The sequence below is a fragment of the Pelophylax lessonae genome (assembly GCF_965119305.1).
Source record: "Pelophylax lessonae genome assembly, chromosome: 7".
Lineage (NCBI taxonomy): Eukaryota > Metazoa > Chordata > Amphibia > Anura > Ranidae > Pelophylax > Pelophylax lessonae.
Genome location: NC_138774.1, coordinates 120,095,556 through 120,117,950, shown reverse-complemented (window position 1 = coordinate 120,117,950; position 22,395 = coordinate 120,095,556). Strand labels below are relative to the sequence as shown.

At 40.8% G+C, this 22,395-nt stretch overlaps 1 protein-coding gene across 1 annotated transcript in view; it reads left to right on the top strand.

The window, feature by feature from the left end:
• The window catches only part of GPC3 (glypican 3), a 791,583-nt gene that overhangs the window by 587,032 nt on the left and 182,156 nt on the right, over nucleotides 1–22,395 (top strand). Inside the window, exon 7 of the mRNA XM_082262873.1 lies at nucleotides 10,063–10,219. Within this exon, the coding sequence (XP_082118999.1) occupies nucleotides 10,063–10,219 (157 nt within the window). The remainder of the gene's footprint in view (nucleotides 1–10,062; nucleotides 10,220–22,395) is intronic.

Here is a 22,395-nt window from a genome sequence, read left to right as displayed (position 1 = left end):
CTTTATATATGCCTTCCTTAACCCCTTCCCTCCAGCGTAACACATATATGTGGCCCCACTGCACTGGGCTTCTTTCCGTGGGGCCGCATCTATGCGTATCTCCCTTTGTACTAAGAATCGGGACCCAGATGTCCCTCTGATTGGCTTCCACAGTGATCAGCCACTGTGAAGCCTGCCCCTGTATTTTTCTCTCTGTGAATGGAGAGGAAATATACAATGCATCTTTCTCTCTCTTTGCAGAGAGGTAAAAAAAAGTGTGTAAAAAAATAATAATAATAAAAAAATAATTATCTAGATCAAGGTTTGATCTAGGTCAGTGCCAGGGTTACTGTTAGGGTCAAAGGTCAGAGTCAGTATATTTTGGGCAGGATTTTTTTTTTTTTTTTTTAAATTGGCATTAGTGTCCGTTGGTATCAGTGTGTTCTAGGTAGAACCAAAAAATAAGAAAAAAACAAAATGTACACTATTGCTTCGGGGCTGTACTACTAACATACACATATGTGGTATCGCTGCGATTGTCAGGAGCAGGAGAATTTATTTTGGGTTGTTTTTTGGCGGTAGGTTATGATAGTAACAAGAAATGTACAGCTCATTTTTTTTTTTTACTATTTTGGGCCAGTTTTCCTTTGATAATAAAAAACAATCAGGAGATATCCATAACCGTTTACTACCAAATGAAATTCCAATTTGTCCCGAAAAAACAAGGTATAATCCACTTGCATGCACAAAACCGTTGTGGTGATAGGTACAATTTTACTAACACGTGTCAAAATTGTAAAATTGTGCTTAGGCATTAGGAATTGTTTTACCCTTATTTGTATTTAACCTCTTGCAGACCGTCCACTGTAGTACTACTGTGGCAGGGCGGCTTGGCTGCGCAAAATCATGTAGTACTACGTGATTTCGTGCACAAGGTCTCGGCGGCGCACGCGTGCTGCCGGAGCTGTGCTCCCGCTGTGTCTAAACAGGCGGGCCATGGGAGGAGTGGCGGCGATTGCCACCGGCCTCCCGTGATCATCAGATAAACTGACAGAAAACCTGCCTGCTTATGTAAACAAAGTAGGCGAGTCTTCTGTCAGACAGGCAGGGAGAGATCAGAAGTTTCAGCTAAGCTCTCACCTCGACCTCAATATCTCTGTGCCTGTCACAGAACCATTCCCCCACACAGTCAGTAAGCATATTTAGGCACACATTAACCCCTTTGATCACCCCCAGTGTTAACCCCTTCCCTGCCAGTGTCATTTATACAGTAACAGTGCATAATATTTAGCACTGATTACTGTAGTAATGTCACTGGTCCCCAAAAAGTGTCAAAAATGCCAGTTAGGGGCCCAATCTGTCCGCCGCAATGTCGCAGTCCCACTAAAAAATGCTGATCCCCACCATTACTAATAAAAACAAAAAATAAATAAAAATTCCAAAAATCTATCCCATAGTTTGTAAACGCTATAACTTTTGCGCAAACCAATAAAATACACTTTTTGGGACTTCCTTTTACCAAAAATATGTAGCAGAATACAAATTGTCCTAAACTGATGAAAAAATTTTATTTTTAAAAAAATTTTTATTGGGAATGTTTTATATCAGAAAGTAAAAATATGGCGTTTTTTTTTTCAAAATTGCCCCTCTTTTTTTGTTTATAGCGCACAATCTAAAAACTGCAGAGGTGATCAAATACGACCAAAAGAAAGCTATATTTGTGGGAAAAAAAGGACATCAATTGTATTTGGGTACAGCGTCGCACGACCGCATCATTTTTCATCAAATAACGCAGTGCCGATTCGCAAAAAATGGCCTGGTCATTAAGGGGGTAAAACCTTCAGGAGCTGAAGTGGTTAATATAGTCAGGGACTACTTAGCAACAAGAATTTTAAACATTTAAAACTTTGGTCAGTACAATATAGTAAATAGAGTACAATATATGAATAAGTGACTTACCAAGTAAAAAAAACTGCGCCAAAGAAAATTAAATGTGTATAACAATTGAACGTGATACATAAAATAATATTGGATGCAAATTTTCATTTCCAAAAAAAAATTGATATAAACCTTGTCACTTTGTCAGGAAATGTCAAAGTGCAGTCTTCCAAAGAGTGAGGAGTTCTTCACACCACACTGTTAGTGCATCAAAACACAAGGAAACGCTGGAATTGGCCGCAGAGGAGCGAGTTCCATTTATATTGGTAACAAGTGGAAAGCGCTGTGGTGGTAATTTTAACCCTGTGGGGGTAACTATTGGTCTGCCAAACACGCGAATGTGATTCAAACCGCTCCGGTGAGTGCATATCCTAGGAGGAGCGGTGTTTTGGTGCACTAACGGTGTGGTGTAAAGAACTTCTAACTCTTTGGAGGACTGCTCTTTTACACTTTGACATTTCTTGCACTTCATCTATGGGCTTCTGTTATATATGTATATGTGCATTTTATTTACACTGTGGTGATTGTTTCATTGTTGTATTTATATTTTGATGCTCACATTCACTATGTATGATTGCTATGCTTGTAATTAAGCATTATTAGTAAATGTTTACTTATTACACACTATACTATAGCGCCGCTGTTCACTTATAGTGTTAGTTTTAAGTGACAAGGTTAGTATCATATAGTAAATAGAGTGCAGGCTCAGGAGTATACATTGTACATATAATGGACAACATAGCTAACATAATTAAGGAGTTTGGTGTTTTCAGCACACATAATGCAGGGGTCAGGAGTAGTAACACACAGTGTGCAGGGTACAGAAGTACATCACATCAAAGCACATGGGCAAGAATAGGTAATACACAAAGCACAAAGGTCAGGCGTATGAAAAGCACAGATTGCAGGAGTGCATAACACACAGTTCAGGGGTCATCTGTATGCAATGCACAGTCCAGTGTACAGTATGCAGATGTTAAACATAATGGTACAGCCCAGTGTACAGGGTGCAGGAATCAGGGTATGTAAGTATGCAACATATAACACACCATACACAATGTACAGTGCCTTGCGAAAGTATTCGGCACCCTTGAACTTTGCGACATTTTGCCACATTTCAGGCTTCAAACATAAAGATATAAAACTGTAATTTTTTGTGAAGAATCAACAACAAGTGGGACACAATCATGAAGTGGAACGAAATTTATTGGATATTTCAGACTTTGTTAACAAATAAAAAACGGAAAAATTGGGCGTGCAAAATTATTCAGCCCCTTTACTTTAAGTGCAGCAAACTCTCTCCAGAAGTTCAGTGAGGATCTATGATCCAATGTTGACCTAAATGACTAATGATGATAAATAGAATCCACCTGTGTGTAATCAAGTCTCCGTATAAATGCACCTGCGCTGTGATAGTCTCAGAGGTCAGTTTAAAGCGCAGGGAGCATCATGAAGAACAAGGAACACACCAGGCAGGTCCGAGATACTGTTGTGGAAACGTTTAAAGCCGGATTTGGATACAAAAAGATTTCCCAAGCTTTAAACATCCCAAGGAGCACTGTGCAAGCGATAATATTGAAATGGAAGGAGTATCAGACCACTGCAAATCTACGAAGACCTGGCCGCCCCTCTAAACTTTCAGCTCATACAAGGAGAAGACTGATCAGAGATGCAGCCAAGAGGCCCATGATCACTCTGGATGAACTGCAGAGATCTACAGCTGAGGTGGGAGACTCTGTCCATAGGACAACAATCAGTCATATACTGCACAAATCTGGCCTTTATGGAAGAGTGGCAAGAAGAAAGCCAATTCTTAAAGATATCCATAAAAAGTGTCATTTAAAGTTTGCCACAAGCCACGTGGGAGACACACCAAACATGTGGAAGAAGGTGCTCTGGTCAGATGAAACCAAAATCGAACTTTTTGGCAACAATGCAAAACATTATGTTTGGCGTAAAAGCAACACAGCTCATCACCCTGAACACACCATCCCCACTGTCAAACATGGTGGTGGCAGCATCATGGTTTGGGCCTGCTTTTCTTCAGCAGGGACAGGGAAGATGGTTAAAATTGATTGGAAGATGGATGGAGCCAAATACAGGACCATTCTGGAAGAAAACCTGATGGAGTATGCAAAAGACCTGAGACTGGGACCGAGATTTGTCTTCCAACAAGACAATGATCCAAAACATAAAGCAAAATCTACAATGGAATGGTTCACAAATAAACATATCCAGGTGTTAGAATGGCCAAGTCAAAGTCCAGACCTGAATCCAATCGAGAATCTGTGGAAAGAACTGAAAACTGCTGTTCACAAACGCTCTCCATCCAACCTCACTGAGCTCAAGCTGTTTTGCAAGGAGGAATGGGCAAAAATTTCAGTCTCTCGATGTGCAAAACTGATAGAGACATACCCCAAGCGACTTACAGCTGTAATCGCAGCAAAAGGTGGCGCTACAAAGTAATAACTTAAGGGGGCTGAATAATTTTGCATGCCCAATTTTTTAGTTTTTTATTTGTTAACAAAGTTTGAAATATCCAATAAATTTCGTTCCACTTCATGATTGTGTCCCACTTGTTGTTGATTCTTCACAAAAAATTACAGTTTTATATCTTTATGTTTGAAGCCTGAAATGTGGCAAAAGGTCGCAAATGTCAAGGGGGCCAAATACTTTTGCAAGGCACTGTATGTAACAGACAGTAGAGCATACAGTAAACGGTGAAGAAACTTACTAATTACCCTTTGCCAGACCAGGGAGAGTACGAAATGTCACATTTGGAGGGAGGTCTCTAGAGCTTCCCTGGAGGAGGAATGCCTATCTCTTGTTGGCAAGTGTGTATAAGGTCTGACAAATCCAATTTCCAACCTGGCTCACAGGCAACTCCTGCCAGACATGGGCCCCCCTGCTGACCTGATGGGGCCAAGGCCTGGTACGAAAGTGCTGCTTGTACACTTTATACATGGTCCTGCCTCACATACATCAATGTTAAACCCCCCAGCATCCAATATACACCATTGTTACACCTCCTGCTCCCCACATGCCTCATCTCCCCCTCTTAACTCCTGTTTCCTCTGCCAGCCGCTGTTGTCCCAACTCTTCCAACTCTAGTTGTCCCATCTCTGCCCAGACCTCCCTGGACATTGACCTCCCCACTCATTACTAATAGCTGGGCCAGCCTTATGAATTGAGTGCTGCAGACACTGCCACCCTGGGGATGTGAGAAAACAGCTGGCTGCTGGAGAAGTAGCTGATTTAAAAAAAAAGAATGTGGGCAGCCACAGTGTTGGGAACCAGAGCGTCCAGCAGGAGATGTGGGGAATGTCCCCGACAATAATTATGCTCTTGGTGACACCATCACTTAGTGGGTGTTATGGGTGTTTTTTGACAAAGAAACTTTGACCAGAATAAACCCCTCTTGCTTGGAAACACATTCTGCACTGTACTGAGGCTTTCTGTTCAATCACATACTGAAGCATAGTTTATTATGCTTTAGTTATGAATGGTTAAAAAGAGAGCAATTGCGTTTGGAGGGCAAGAGTAGCCGCTAATGCACCAACTGACAAAATTGGCTCAAAAGGCCAATGTAAATAAACTGTGCAGCGCTATAAATAAAATGCTATTACAAGAAACATTAGTGATACAACATCAGTGATTGAATAGTATACATCGTAAAAGTGAAAACATAATGAAAAATAAACAGGTGTATGATGGTAAAATAAAGTCCAAAATATGAAAATCAAAAACAAAGTCCCAAACTTTAACCCAGATAGTAAGTATAACTTGCCACACATTTGTGGCAGTGTTGAATTGTAAGTCTTGTTAACTTGCAGCTCATTTTCACTGTACACTTTCAGAGCACCTAAAGCACAAGTTCTAATTGGCATTTTTCAATTTGTAGCAACTTGCATGGCAAGTCTCTAGCAAGAGCAAAGTTGCAGTTGTGAGTCTACAGCAAGAGCTCTACAAGTCAGTGACCCCTGTGGTGGAATGCTTATTGCACAAAATAACTGAACCAGGACTTGCAGCAGACTTTCAGAATGTTTGCAAAGAAAGTTGATCTGGAGTCATGCAATGCGGATTTGCTGCAATTTTGCAACAAATTTGTGAAGCCTGGCAAGTCTAGCAATAGCAAGTCATTTTCAAACTTACAGTTCAATCGCTTGCTATCTGGGAATCCAGTGACCCCCAAGAAGGTGTATAAATGTTGAAAAAAAAGTGATCCATAAGTAGTGACTTCCCTTAGTGCTCCACCAGCATGTGTAAATCATATACACTTACCAGAATAAGTGGACTCATACACAAAGTAAAGCATCAAATGCAGAATGTATAAAAATACAGCGCTATGCAAACAATCCCGGGGATAGTAAATGTCACTTCCTGGATCGATGTATCCAATGATGTGACTAGCACGGACTCCACCCCACATGTTTCAGCATAACGGACGTCGTCCGGGGGTTAGGAGCCATACCTTGTCATCGTGACTTAAATACACCAGCAACCAATGGGGACTTACACTGGGCATTATTCCCGTACGTGCTTTGCCTTAGGACCTCACAAGTGAACCCTGCAGTCCATGCTGCACCTTGGAATTCGGCTCGTAGGACCATAGAGGAGGAAGTAAAAAAAAAAAAAAAAGTAGAGAACATGTATTCCAGGCCTCCATCATGAGCTTTAAGCCATGGTTTGAATCGCCTCCAGCCACGGACATGGCATGTGATATGCAATCCACAGCTTCCTCTGGTGACCTACAAGTCAAAGAACGCTCTGTCTACTAACCCAGGGAATACAAAATTATCATAATACAAAATAGCAAAAAAACAGTCACAAGTGGTAGAAATCCACAGGCTATATCCAAGAGGGAGAAGCCAGCAGCTCTTGAGGAAAGGGGAACAGAAGAGGGGGAGATCAGAATAGGGGGGTTGGCTGCTGAAGGCAATCCCTGAAACTGATCCCCCCCTATGGCACTCCCTCCAAAGACTGCAACCAGTGGGAAAAAAATTAAGGTTAAGCCAGATGCGTTACAGGGGGAGCAATGGAGTATCAGTTTCAGGGACTATAAAGAAAAAAACTGCGCTCGAATATCCAAAGGTTTCCAAAAGCAGCAACTCAGCTGTGAGATAGACAGTGGATAAATGCAATTAGGATAGAGCTGCGCTAACTTATATTGAGTAAATCAATAAAAAAAATATTCAAACAATAAAAGAAGAATGTCCTAAAGTGAAGAAGTCCATCCAGGTAAAATACACCAGTGCAGACAGTGAAAAATCGAAAATCAAAACCGTATTCTCTGGAGTCCAATTGTAATAAAGAAGAATCCTTCTTGTGATGCTGACTTCAAAAGTGTAGTGTGACCTCCACCGTAACAATAATGCCCGCTTACCAGCTTGCATGGACCTCTTATAAGAAGAGGTTAGTAGCACTTGGGGCTTGTACCCAGCCAGGGCCTTTATCTCTTCAGGGAAAGTATAAGATTGGCAAATCCAACCACACATGAAATGCACAGAGCATAGGATCAGCGAGAAAGTGTTACTCAATCATGGCTGCAGCCCTCCTCGGAACTTATACAGCATGCAGTCCAACCTCAGGGTATCACACACATTGAATTTCCCCTAAAAGATATAAAAGTCGCCATAGTGTAAACACGTATGGACCTTTAAAAGTGACATGAAAGATTGCACTTGCATTTAGAAAAGCATAAAAATGCATCTATAAATGAATATCCGGCCGGCTAATACACAAACGCCTGGTGTTCGGGGATCACAAAAGCACAGTGACATCAAGGAAATTTTCAAAGAAAAGTGGCTTATCTTATGTGAATAAAGCCGGGACACGAAAAGTCTTCTTCCAAGTAAAATACTTTATTCCAACATGGATAGCGGTGACAACATGACAAATCCTGACGCATTTCGGCTTTACGCCTTCCTGATAGCTCTCATGGCTATGAGGAAAGTGTAAAGCCGAAACATGTCAGAATTTGTCATCATGTCACCGCTATCCATGTTGGAATAAAGTATTTTACTTGGAAGAAGACTTTTCGTGTGCTGGCTTTATTCACATAACATTTGGTTTGGACATTCAGCCTGAGCACTGACACTTAGCTCTTTATCTTCCCACAGTGGGGTGGAGCTAGGGTGAGTTACTGTTTAAAAGTGGCTAATCATTTAACCATCTCGGTACCAGTGTACCCTTTACAATACCAGACCATATTTCAGTTTTCAGTACTGTGATACTTTGACTGAAAATTACTCCGTCTTGCAACTCTGTACCCAAATACATTTTATATTATTATTATTATTAATTTCTTCATTTTATTTTAGATAGCTTTCTTTTGGTTGTAGTTAATAACTATTTGTTTTTAGTTTTTTTTTCTTTTTCTGCTTTTTTTTACTAGATAAAGTAAAAAAAAGTCCAAAGATAAAAGATTGGAAAAAACTGTTCACCGTACTTTTTGCTTTAAAACATAGCAAATAATGCCAGTACAGTAAGAACATCCCCAATGACCTCTTCTTTGAAACCACGCACCCCATTTGCCGTTGTTAATGGGGTTAAAACCTGGAGCTTAGTAATGGTGCAGGTACAGGTCATACATGGAGGGATTAGGAGCTGAAGGTCTAATGTACAGATCACCTACATTGGGGGATAGAGATGAAGGGGTTAATGTGCAGGAAAAGGGGGGGTAAGGGGTTAATATACAGGTCAGATCAGAGATAGAATGGAGCTCAGAATATTGTGGTGGGAATGACATTGGAGGGATGGATTTCCATACTTTTGGCACTGTTACTGCATTGCACTGGTGCTGGCTGGTAGTCAGGAGTCTCACTGATCAATGTGTTAGAGTAAAGTGTGCTTCCTTGTTCACATTGTGTGATGCTGTAAATTATCACAGCAACATGGTACAGAGCCACTCTCGCTGGCTCTATACTTTTAGCCTGTGATCACAAGCCTGCGCGTGCAGGCATGCACAGAAGCGCAGTTCTCAGAGGACTGCTACGTCCCCCCTTGGAACAATGGGAAGCGGACTGTCTATAGTGTACATGTACAGTGGCTGGTCTGCAAGCCTTATTAAAAGGTGCAGAATTAGAGACCCGTTCACCAGAACTCACATTTTTAAATGAAAACCTTGCAGCAGTAGGGGATAAGGTGAATGGACAGGTGCTGGAGGGGTAAACTGCAGCATTTTGCCCTCTGGCAGCTGTCTATTCTGACTGCGGTAGGGGACAGTGTGGTACACTATTAAGAGCATCACACAGGTCGCTTTTTTTTTTTTGGTGAAGCTTTACTTGGCAGTGCACATAAGTGACACTTCTTTATGTTGCTGTACAGCAGCACGATGTGCTACGCTGTTGTACAGTGACATGTGATCCTGTACGATGCAATGCGATAAAATGCAGCATGTCTGCATATTATTACAGCTCACTGCAGCAAAGCCTGGGGCTCCATTGTAGTGTGAATATGACATACAGAAAACATTTTTTTTCTGCATGTCCTAGCAGTGACCTGTTTACACAGGTATTGTTTGATCTTTGTTCGTTTCTACTCACATCTATTCTGTCTTTCAGTTTGGAATAAATTAGGTTGAGCCCTTGATGTTCAAGAGACTTGCAAAGTACAGTAGCTATTTCCAACCACTCTATCTCTTGTTTATACTGTCCCAGCTTTATATCACACAGAGCTGACCACTGCTAGATTAGGGTGCTTCTTTGCCTTTGAAAGGTGTTCGATGACTGAAGCCACTTCCATTTCAAAGTCATGGCACTTGTCCACAAGAGTCCAGCTCTAATCCCGAAGACAGCTGCTCACTGACCTTCAGCTAGTTCTTTCATATTGCTGCCCTCTGGCCACTTGAGCGACAAGTGTAAGTTGGGTAGGGCTCAAAAAAAAAATGTATGCAACTAATGCTTATTTGATGTGAACTTCAACATGAGTATGTTAAATATTACTAAGGGAGGGACATTTAGGTAGGATTGGGAATGGAGAGACCCTGAGCCAGAAAGCGTTTGAAATGTGTTGTTCAGTTGCAGCTAAAGGCAGAGCAATACAATATTTGCTTTGTATATCATGTTTGTATTAATAATCTTGGCATTATTTTAATGTATTATCATTCTAGGCTTCTCTTCTAAATAACTTCTCAAATGTCCTCAGCTTTTAAAGGGAATGTCAACACAGCGCAGGAAAAACAATGGAAGAACTGCAGAAGATGAGGAGTCACAAAGTGGTGATTGTGATGATGAGGATGAGTGTGAAGATGGCTCAGGAAAAAGTGCCCTAAGAATAAGGAATCGGCTAAGGTTAATACCCGGTAAGACTGATTTTCTTTAAAGTGACACTAATTGATAGTCTTATTTTTTTTTTTCTTTTTTGTTCCAAACAAGTTTTATTGAGAAAAGTAGAACAATACACAATGTCAACTTTCAAAAGATAATTGAACATCGGGAAGGTATACATTGTGGATATAGCAGTAATCACTGGAGCAAATCAGAACAGTTTTAGTAGCCGTTAGTCCTAAAATTCAACAGGGGCCTGTGTGTGCAATATTCAAAACAAGGGACTCAACCAAACCAAAGCTTATGAAGTGCGGTACACGTTGTAATGATACATCTTCTTTCATGTGCTAAGACTAGCCTGGGTGGGCAGATATAAATACTCGACTGTTTGATTGGGTAGGAATGGGTTGGGTCCTAGAAATGGGTTATTTTTAGAAAAGAGGGCTGTATAGTCTACCTAATGGCCCTGTAATCTTTTTTTTTCATAAAAATGTTTCCTACTATGTTTTTCTGCCTCTTAGTAACTTCCTTCAGGAGCTCCTGAGCCTTACCTTTTGCCCTTCACTTCTGTTTGCTTGGATCGCTCAGTGCACGTTATTTGCAGTTATGTTCACTGTTCTATAAACACAACAAATCCCATAGCCCCTGGTCCATCTCGGGAGCGAGCAAGAAAGGGTGGCTACTTTCCTACATACAGTGGGACCATGCAGAATGAACATTGCCACCCTTCACAGGTAGTCAGACAACAGAAGCAAAAAGAGAAAAAAAAAGGAATTTGGAGATTTGTAGGAGGTTTAGAGCAATACAAGGAGCTTTTTTGAAGAATTCATACTTAAATAACATTTTTCTCTTTTTACACCAGAATTTAGTATCCCGTAATGATGGAGCTGATGAAGTACACCCTGAAGCAGCATGTTTGTATCATGCTGTAGTGTGATTTACCTTTTCCTGTTAAAGTGATTCTACCACTATTTAAAAAAAAAATAAAATTAAAGAATACCCACAAGGAAAGGGGTTAATACCTATTCCATCTTTTACCTGCTCCATCAAGCTTTGCTGTTGTCACAAGTTACACTTGCTGAAATATCATCTGGCATTAATCCAGATGTGTCACAATGCTTGGCTCCCCACTGTACTTTGGGGTTCCTTCTTCCTGCTCCTATTTCAATACGGTGTCCTGTACAATTTTAGGGGCCACAGGTGGGAACCAGAATGTGCAAAGGGTAACCAGGCACCTGACACTTTAAGAAATGTTGGATGCTGAATTTTTTTAGTCATTGTAGCTCCTGAAGACAGCCGTTATATCGGCAACATGAGTTAGTAGAAGGTAAGCATTAGCCCTTCTTTTTACATGTCTTTCATCTTTGTTTTGAAAATAGTGTATTAGTACAATTAAATAAATTGAATATTGCGCTGGGTACTTAAAGAGTCCTGTTGTAGAACTGGCAGCATTTTTTTATTTATTACAGTAGGGGGAGGCTTACAACTCCTAGCAGTTTCTTCTTTTTTTTTTTTTTTTTAGCAATCAGTGTCCCATTAGGGAGATTTTCCTTCACTTCCTGTCCCATAGCCAAAACAGGAAGTGAGGGGAAATCCCTTCACAATGAGGGAAGTCCAGGGTGACCAGAGCTAGTATCCCCATTGGAAGATTTACCATCTATTTCTGTTCTAGAGACAACTTAAAAGTTGGTAGTTTCTTTCACTTTCACTCTCATGTGATAGTTCACCAGGACAAATAAAAAGGGTGAGCCAATCTAATGGGGACACAGACAGCAATGAAACCTGGACCAGTGTTTCAATCCAGCAGTGTATATGTGAAGTGCTGCGTAAATTGACGGCGCGGTTTACCTGTAATAAATAAAAAAAATAAGTACAACCAAAACTAAAATGGCATTTTAGTTAAAAGACTATGACTAAAACTAAATCAAAATTTGGCATCAAAATTAACACTGATTGGCAGTCTTATACTTTTTTTGTGCCACCTGCGTTTAGAGTATGAATACTAGTTCAAAGACTGCTAAAAGCCACCTTTTTTACCAACAGTTTAAAAAAATTGTGCACATTGTCAAGATAGGTGTATAAAACTAAATAATAAAATATTAGTGATATGTGGTAGAAACATTAACCACTTGCCTACTGGGCACTTTTACCCCCTTCCTGCTCAGGTCAATTTTCAACTTTGAAGGCTGTCATGCTTTGAATGACAACTGCGCGGTCATGCAACACTGTACCCAAACAAACTTTTTTATCATTTTTTTTCACACAGAGGGGCTTTCTTTTGGTGGTATTTAATCACCACTGGGTTTTTTATTTTTTGCTAAAGAAATTAAAAAAGACTGAAAATGCTAAAAAATAAAACACTTTTTTATAGTTATACAATTTTGCAAACAGGTAATTTTTCTCTTTCACTAATGTGCGCTGATGAGGCTGCACTGATGAGGCAGCACTGATGGGTATTGATAGGCTGCACTGATAGGCTTTGATGAGAAGGCACTGATGGGCAGCACTGGTGAGATTGCAATGAAGATGTCCTTTTAAGAGCTGTCAGCATGAGGAAAGGACAGCTGTGATTGGACGTGGTAAAGAGCCACTGATTGGGTCTTTACCTCAACCTGTGATCATCAGTGCTCAGAGTACACTATGATCACAGAGCACACTGCCTGCACCCAGCAAAGGGGGCATGATTACGGACGCCATCATAAGAACTAGATCACCGCACTGCAGCCGTCATTCGGCTATAGCATGGTGACAAGTGGTTAACGAAGGTATATTCTGGTGGTTTAATTATACTTCTAGCAGTTTCCTATAAGAGCAGTGTGTTGCTGTGACATTGTAAGCTTAGGGGGTAAAAATAAACTTATTGTGAGTTCCATACATAAGAACATGTTTGAATGAAAGCCTTATGTCCCAAGAAATTGTGTTAGGTTTCATTCACACTTGTATGACTTAAAAATCGTGCAAATTTCCATGCAACTTTCCCCTGTGACTTGATGCGACTGTGAAGTGATTTTGACGCGACTTTGGTCAAGTCTTTGGCTTTGACCAATGTGATCTATTTGTTTGTGCTCTACAAAGTTGTTAGACATGTGCAGTATCAAAAAATAGTTTAATATTGTTTAGTTTCTTTATTTTTTAACAAATTCCAAATTATCAGAACCATTTGACTTTGCATCAGTCGAAAATTCATCCACAATTAGCTGGTTATTAAGGAGTGGGCCGGGAAGCCGGTTGCCGCATCCTGAACAACTGAAGCTGGCAATAAAAAATATGTCCCCATGTTGATGGGTACAAGGGCCTCTTGCCTACAACCCTGGCCGGTGGTTGTGGGAGTCTGTGGGCAGGGGGGCCTATCAGAATCTGGAGCCCCCTTTAACAAGTGAGCCCCAAGATACCCCTACTCATTCACCAAGAAAGTGTAAAAAATAAACAAAAACACAACACAAGTTTTTGACAATTCCTTAATTAAAACTTTAAAACTAAAAAAAAGTCCCTCTGTGTAGATCTATCATAAAGCATGATGCCTGCTGCCACCGTCAGCCCAAAAAAAGAAAAAAAAAACCTTCGACCCCCGACGAAGGCTCCCACCGTTTGCCTGCTGCGCCGTGGGACAGCTAGGAAATAACTAATGCACCGCCCCTTTGTGACATCAGCGACCGAGAGCATGCTGGGTCAGTGATGTCACAAGGGGCGGTGCCATCTGGTGATGTCAGCAGGTGGCCCCACCTCTTAGTTATTTAAGAGCTGTCACATGGTGGAGCAGGTAGACAGCAGGAACTGTCGTCAGGGCAGGAGGTTTTATTTTTTCTCTTTTCGGGTCATTGGTGGCGGCAGGCGTCGTGATTGATGATGGATCTACAGCGGGGGACTTTTTTTTTTTTAAAAAAAGGACTTGTCAAAAACTGCCTACGGTCATTTTTTACACTACCCTTTTTTTTTTTTTGGTGAATGAGTAGGGGTGCTATGTGGAAGAGGCCCTTGGGGGTTGCGGGGAAAAAGTCCTTGTCCCCATCAACATGGTGACAAGGTGCTTTGGGGGCATGTGGCCTGGTGTGGTTCAGGGGGGGGGGCTTGCCCCCCCCCCGTTTCCTGAATAGTCAGGCTGCATGCTCGGATTAGGGTCTGGTAAGGATTTTGTGGGGAGGGGTGAGGCCCGCCCATGACATTTTTTTTTTTTCATTGCCAGCATTCTTTTCACGAGTTGCACCCAAATCCCATCTATATCATACAGTTGTGACTTTCATGTGATTTTTAAAGGTTTACATTGAAGTCTATGGACCTCAAGTCGCATGAAAGTCAGACCAAAGTAGTGCAGGAACTACTTTGAAGATGCTGCAACTTGAAGCTCCACAGATATGAATGGTTATCATAGAAAATCATGGAGTGCGACTTGTCATGCGACATTTGGGTCCAAAGTTGCACGACAAGTCGCACTCGTGTGATATTAGCCTTAAATGGTTCAGTCTACACTTGTCCAAAAATAACCATACTTGCACACGTACAATAGAATAAGTCTATACATGTGCATGACAAAGTATTCTGAAACAAGCCTGGCATTATGGCTGGTGCAGGCTTGTGTTTAGTTCTTTAGGAGAAGTGTGCAGGCTGCAGTGTTTTATTAAAAAGAAAAAAAAAACACTATTTCCAATACATATTCTGGTCCACTGGCGAGTCTTGCAAATTGCAGAATTACCAGGCTACAAGTACTGGTTTGCCAATGCTCTCTGACAAATTGTGATTTACTTTCCCTGCAAATATACATATGGAAATGTTCTATTTTGAGTTGTTCACAGTGTTATGTTACATATTTGGTAGGAATGACCATTAGGTTTGTTGAGTTACAGAATTACTACCCTAATACAAATGAAAGCCAACATCTGGGAATTATAAGCCTTATTGATGCCCTTGGACAGCTTATTTGTACTGCCTGTGGGAAATCTGTACTGTGACCTATTGGTGAAACATTGCTAAACTGGACATAAACCATAGTGTTGACAAACAGAAGATGCAGACCTCTTTAACGTGCAAAACTTCAAGGTATAACGACTTGCCTGAGTATGAATAAGGGAATGCCAGATGGTAATGGAGTATCCATTGCAGGTGTGCATAAGACCTGGACCCTGGACTAAAGCCTAGTACACACAGGCCAAAGGTCGGGTGACATCAGCTGGTTCACCGGGCCATCAGCCGGATTCTGTCGGATGTACATGCTGCCGAACCAGCAGCCAACCAACTCCTAAACCGGGCTCTCAGCCAACTGGAGTATTCTGGTGGTGGGGGGTCGCGTCCCCCTGTCAGAAACAATAGCTTAGTGGGGGAGCTCGCTCTACTAACATTAGATTGTTAGTACAGCGGCTCCAACTAGAGCTGTCATTTTTTTTTTTTTATGAAAAAATTAATGGTGTGTACTAGGCTTAAGATCCATTGATGATTTGTACTTGTGTTCCTTTACAGTCATAAATCTTCTGCTATTGTGACTCATGTAATCTCTAACACCTGAAACAGTCATGTCTTATAAAGGTTGTGTTTTACCTTGATTTATGGAACAATTGGGAATCATCACAAATGTCTAATGGTGATTCACTGGGTAGCTGGTTTTAGAAGACTTCAAAGTTTAGTGTTATATCACTGTAGAGTCAAGCAGTGCAACCACCTGTAAAGTAACAGTGATGGTATGCACAAACAAGAAATACACATTAAGACAGTGTGTTTCATACCTGGTAGATGAGCTTGATAAGGTGGGGAAGGCCTTACACTTACAGCCCCGGTCCCATGATAGAGCTGCCAGGTGGTGCAAGATGTGGTGGCCCTGCATTTCAGTCTGAAATTGGGTCAATCACTGCATTTTGAACAAGGATACATGGAAAACAGGGTGTATCCTATCCTATAGGAGCAACTTATTTGAGTCCCAGTTTCTCAGTAGGTCAAGCCATATTTAGGTAAGTTGTAGATACCCACACTAAGTCAGCTGGTTTAGGGATTAAATCCCTCCTTCTTTTCCTATTAAAGATTCTCCTTTTATCTTTCTTTCCCTAAAATCTGCATCCTGAATCATCTGATTTGTGCTGAAGGAATTTACTCTGCCCTGCACTACTGGAACTAAAAGCTCAGGAACTGTACCAGACATGAATGGAAAAGGAAGTTCATAATTTGCAAAAAATGAAGATTGATTGCTGATTGGATGGGCTGATTTGTATGCAGTCTAGAAAAAAATTAAAAACCTATAGGTAAATTGTACCCTTTGGTCTGATACCATATCACTAGGGATCCCATGGAGTCTCAAGTTTTTTCACAAATGTTTAAGTCATCGATGTGGATGGGTCCCTTATGTTGGTACAAAATGTGCCACTTTAAACTGTCTCCAATGTCAAAGCTAGTAGTGTAGACCTCAGACAATAAATGTTCCACTATGAAGCCGATCAGTATTTTCCAGGGTCTGTCTGGAATTGCAAGATGCTTCAGTAAGCTCTAAGATTTGTTATTCTTATTCTGTATGCAAGTGACACAAGCATTAGTTCTTACAGTTTTCTTACAGCATGGGTCTTATAGTCTTCCACAAGACCACCAACACAAGCATCATACCAGATCTAGTCTTATGTAACTGAAAATCTCCTGCCAGAGAATGATCATGACAAAAGTTCAAGAACGGCTATCAAATGTCCCTAGGTACAAATATCTTAATAAACCAGAACAGATAGTCCTTTATACATTATTTAACTCCTTGGGGTGGTGTTTAATTTGGGACAGAGGATCTGTTTACAGGAACAAAAAATTCCCCACAGACAGGATTGTATCGGATGATGGTGGTTCTTCAGTTTCACAAAACAAACGGGATAGTGCGTCTGGTTTGCTATTCTTAGACCCTTGCCGATAAGTGATATAATCAGAAAGCATAAAAAGAATAATGCCCATCTAGGAGAGGAGAGGTGTCAAATGCTTTGCCATTCTCAGCTACTCAGGGTTCTTGTGATCTGTAAATCCCAATATTGGATGAGCTTCCCGTTCCAGAATATATCTCCATTCTTCAAATGAATGTTTTAATTGCCAGAAGTTCCTGGTCTCCTGAGTGATTCTTTCTGCTGAGGTAAGTGTATGTGAAAAGAATGCTATCTGGTGGAACAAAGCTCTTGGGCTCTGATAATCTGACAGTGTCTTACCCTAGCTAATAAAACAATAAGAGTGAGTGGCAACTGGGGAGAATTCATAATTCATTATTCAGTAGACGTTTGTAAATCCAATGAACTGTTAAACCCCCCTCTGATCAGTTTTGATCTTGTGAGGGTCTCAATGCATTCAGTGGAAATTATCAGTCCCAAAAACCGGATATTTTGCTTGCTCAGATTTGAACTTTAGCATATGGAGTGTGCTGTCTGAGCTGTCATGATCTGGGGCTGCATGAGAGCTGCTGGCACTGGGAAGCTACAGTTCATTGAGGTAACCATGAATGCCAACATATACTGTGACATACTGAAGCAGAGCATGATCCCCTCCCTTCGGAGACTGGGCAACAGGGCAATATTCTAATGTGATAACCCCAAACACCCCTCCAAGATGACCACTGCCTTGCTAAAGAAGCTGAGGGTAAAGGTGATGGGCTGGCCAATCATGTCTCCAGACCTAAACCCTATTGAGCATCTTTGGAGCATCTTCAAACGGAAGGTGGAGGAGCACAAGGAACACATGGCTGTGTTGAATTATTTTGAGGGGAAAGTCAATTTACACTGTAATACAAGCTGTACACTCACTACTTTACATTGTAGCTAGGTGTAATTTTTTCAGTGTTGTCACATGAAAAGATATAATAAATATTTACTAAAATGTGAGCGGTGTACTCACTTTTGTGAGATACTGTATAAGAGATGCTGAACACGGATGAGAGGCAAGTAGATGTAAAGCTAAAAGCTTTTTTTTTTCAGAGATCTCACCGCATCCCGGTAGGTTTATTGACCACACCAAGTTGGTCCGGGGGCCACCGCCACTCATGCACATCTGTTGCTGCATCCACACTCCTTCACAGATAGCCGATTGTAAGAAGATGAAAAACCGATCTGGTGGTTCCTGTCTGTGTCAGTGGATCACAGAAGTGATGACGTAACTCTGACTAATTTTGCTCGTCACACGAGCTTCTTCAGAGCTGGGAGGGGCTGGGGAGAGGTGTCTTATGTGTGCCCTGCACACCTGGGCATGAATCCATTTCTTCTCACCGCTAACTAACCCATGCACCCCCACCACAGGAGTCAATCAGCACTGTGAATATGACACTGAGTGCAAATTAACAAAGTGCTTAATGTGTATACACTTCAAAAATAAAAAAGATACATAAGTATTGATACTGATATTCAATGCGGTGAGAATTTTAATTATAGCAGGGATGTCAGGATTTATTGTTCCAAGAAGGCATATAGCTTACACTCAGTATTTAACCCATGGGGATACAGAGCACCTAATCGATATATCCACATTTTTTCCTTTTAAATGAGGATATCATAATCCCCCCGTCTAGCAGGTAAATTAAGGCTATAGATACCCTTAATCTTTAGTCTCCTGGGGTCACCCCTTTGGCATTGTAGGAAGTGAACTGCGAGTGGGCATTCATTGTCCTTTTTCCTAATACTCTGGAAATGTTCACATACCTGACTTTCAGCTGCCTTTTAGTTTTGCCCACATAGGATTGACCACAGATACAGGTAAGCATATAAATAACTTGAGTGGTGGAGCAGTTGATAAAATGTTGAATCTCAAATCTGTTATTTCTGTCCGAGCTAGTAAACATGTCAGTTTTTTTACATACTTGCAAATCGTACAAGCTCCACAGGGGTACATACCCTGTAGCGGTGGGAGATCCATTAGCCAAGTATTTTTAGTTGTTCTTTGATATTCTGAGTGATTACGGCTGTCCCCTAGATTTTTGAAGTGGCGGGCTGTCAAAAGAGGATGAGTCCCCCCAATCTCTGCCAGCACAAGTGATCTAGTAAGTATATGCCAATGTTTGTTTAGGATTGATTTAGTCTGGTACCATTGTGAGCCATAGCGGGTAATTATCCTAGTGGGATTAGTCTTCATTGGTACTACGTCAGACTGTTTTTTGGGTTGTTAAAGATCCTGTTGTTTACTTTCAATTGCTCTTTTTTTAGCCTCCCTAATGCATCTGTGGGAATAGCCCCTCTCTCTAAACCTATGATACATATCCTCTGCTTCATCATGGAAATCCTTTTCCAATGTGCAGTTACACTTTATTCAAAAAAAATGTCCCACTGGAATTCCCTGAATAAGAGAATGAGGGTGGTGACTGGTAGCCTGCAAAAGGGTATTAGCTGCCGTCTTTTAACGGTAAGTTTTCGTGAATAATTTACCCTTGAATGTCTCAATCTGAAGGTCCAGCAAAGGTAATTTCTTATGGTGAAAGGTGTACGTCAATTTAATATTTCTATTATTAGAGTTGAGCTCCTCCAAAAAGGACAGTTGGATTTCTGTACCCTCCCAAACTATTAGTATGTCATCAATGTACCTCAGCCATAGACGGCTGTGGCTGAGGTACAAAGAGGACAGGTAGACCACCTCCTCCTCCCAAAAGCCCAGATGAAGTCATGCATATGATGGAGCTCAAGGGTCCCCCATTGAGGTGCCCCGAAGTTGCTGGTAATTGATACCTAGAAATTGAAAGCAATTATGATTTAACATAAATTCAAGGGTCTCAACTATAAATTTGTTATAGGCACACATTTGTGGAAACTTCTGATCAAGGAAATGTGCGACCCCTCATAGTCCTCACTAAAGGGGAATTGACGTATAAAGTGATTCAATGTTGATTGGGTGGAAGCAACAGAAGGCCCAGCAGAAATATGTCTAAGAACCATTCTACTACAAAACATCTCACTGCATATCAGATGCAACACACTGCTCTGCAAAATAATCTGCTTACAGTAAGGTCATTGACTCTGGAAAGTTGAACCTGCTAGCATTTTCTAATCATTAGGAACTCTGGAGCTAGGATTGCTGCACTTGAGTTTCTAGACCGGTACACCCACCAGAACCATTACAAGAGGTTGCACCCTAATTATGTGCTTTTTTTGCCTTCATTAAGGACAATGCTGTAAGAGTACCCTCAGCTGGAGTACTAAGAAAACACCAGGGATGACCAGTCAGATTTCAGTTTCCAATATCTACATGCGATTCATGGTATAATCTAAATGACTGATGTGATTCCGTGCTCTGGCATCTTTTTAAATAAGCTAAACATGTTTTGATTTCCATCCCCTGTTATAGCCCTATTTACCATATGTGTCAGCTTTCCAAACTAGGGAGCCATAGCATATTCTTTAAGGCTCTGATTTATCATCAACTGTTTCCAGTGTAACCTTATGTCCAGCCTGTAACACAAAGGGCCATTTTATGTAGAGATTTATGCATACTTGAATAGTGTCAAGTCCAAGTTTGTAAGGGACTACAGAAATGATAGTAAGATGTGTATGTAAAGAAATTCATTATGTTACCCCATTGAGAAACAAAATACCAACGGAATTTTATCATGAGTTTTTCATTATTTCAGACATCTGCAATGTATTATTCTGCATCCTGAAGAGATAATGTGTGCAATTTTAAAAGACATAATTCATGTATCTTTCGAAAATGTATTCTATGCTTGACGTTGGATACTTTTATCTTTGATAGAGGCTTTGGACAATTGTTAATCAACGTGTTAACATAAATAATATTGTGTTTATGTTGGTTTTAGCAATTTAGTTTGATTGCTTAAATAAAGTATTAATCTTTAATGACCTTTTTTATATACTGCAATACAGTATGAGCATTAAATGCTGGTACTGTAATTGTAGCTCTTATAATGTTGTCTACACACACTACAAGAGCAGAAGCTACCAGCTTGATATGTTTGTCTTAATAGGCAAATGGCAATATAAAATGAATGATATAACCATGATTTATTGTTATCTGCAGCCTCAAAGTCACCTACACGCTCAACATACGGTGAGCTAAAATATGGCTTTTAGGCCAATAATATTGATTTAATTTTAAAGATAACATCATAGTCAGTAATGGGTACTTGTTGTGGCCTACCTCTTATAATTTTAAAGTATATGTTATGCCTAAAAGTGAACTTCTTTTATTTGCATTCTTTAAGTCTGTAAAATATACCATCAAAAAAACTTTGTTATATCTGTTCAATAAGTGCATAAAAGAAATGTTGATCCTGCCTAAAATTGTGAGCACATAACTCCTTGTACACTCTACCTGTGCTGACTGTTGTCAGTCCTGTAGTCCACAGAATAAGTTGGGAATAATGCTAACTTAAGCCCCGTACACACGTACCGATCGTCGGCCGAAAAGCTTCGGCCGACGACCGATCTGCCGATTGTAGGCTTGTTAGTATGATGCCTCCGACAGCCGACAGCGCACATTCGGCTGAAAAGAATCTGTCATGCAAGCATTAAAATTTTTGTATGCCGACACCAGAGCGGCCGATTGTTCGCCAGTCAGTACAGATTTCGGCCGACAGACCGCAGATTTGCAAGACTGGGCATGCTCAGAAAAGGAAAAACACAGGGAAAGTTAACTATTACATGACATCACTTCTGCAGTCGGCTGTAGTCGGCGGACAAAATTCTTGTGCAGTCTTTTTCACTTTTCAACAGACACGACAGCCCTGGACAAAAGACGGCCGATCGTTCACCGATGATCGGTACATGTGTACGGGGCTTAAGAGGAAAAGCAGAGATGTTCTGCAGTCCTAACACACTTCTGGTGCTAGGGTGGAAGAATGCTACTGGCAGGATCACTTGGCAAAATAAAAGGAAAACAGCCTAAGAAACAAATGCAGCCACCATATATAAGGACCTGTACTCTGCAGTATGCTACATTTTTGCTTTTGTGATTCAATACGATTTAAATGACAGAATATAAAATATTCCTCTCTTGCTTTCATTTTTTAAGGAGAACTTTTTTTTTATTTTTTGTTTTAATGTATTTATTTAGTTTTGCATATAAAACAAGTTTACATTGTTGCACGGACGCAGCCGCAAGTGGTAATGGTAATACAGACAGCAATACGATAAGCATTGAAACGTCAGTAGTTTACCTGCCAGTACAAGAATGGTAAAACTTTATGTATAACAATCAACTATGCAGATAGGGAGAGAAAGGGAGTACAAAGAGAGAAATACCAAAGGGGATAGGGGGGAGGGAGAACGGGGGGAAA